Raw genomic sequence first — 268 nt, 5'->3', positions numbered from 1 at the left:
TAGAATCTCACGTCATACCTTCGAACACATCTGATCCAGCGAATCCATCTGGTACTTGCTGGCCAGCTGGTACACTTGCACCGCCACGCTCACTTCGGGCAGCTGGCTCTTATCTTGGTAAATGTGATCCATGAGCCATTCAAAGGCCTCGGGGGGGTCCTCAGGCCGAACCAAGACGTTGTTGTTCTCGAGAGGACCTTCGAGGAGCGTCTCCAGCACGGGGGAGCTCATGGCCAGAACCAGTCGGTGGACCTGGAGAGGGTAAGCT

The 268-nt window shown here is 56.3% G+C and overlaps 1 protein-coding gene across 1 annotated transcript in view; it reads right to left on the bottom strand.

Annotated features, from left to right (window-relative positions):
- The window catches only part of LOC119586188 (kelch-like protein 3), a gene marked incomplete at its 3' end in the record, with an annotated part of 9,193 nt that overhangs the window by 3,604 nt on the left and 5,321 nt on the right, over window positions 1-268 (bottom strand). Inside the window, 1 exon segment of the mRNA XM_037934890.1 lies at window positions 19-252. Coding sequence (XP_037790818.1) covers window positions 19-252 — 234 coding nt within the window.

This window comes from Penaeus monodon, chromosome 21 (assembly GCF_015228065.2).
Source record: "Penaeus monodon isolate SGIC_2016 chromosome 21, NSTDA_Pmon_1, whole genome shotgun sequence".
NCBI lineage: Eukaryota > Metazoa > Arthropoda > Malacostraca > Decapoda > Penaeidae > Penaeus > Penaeus monodon.
Note: the sequence above shows the minus strand (reverse complement) of the source record. Positions and strands in the feature narration are given on the sequence as shown.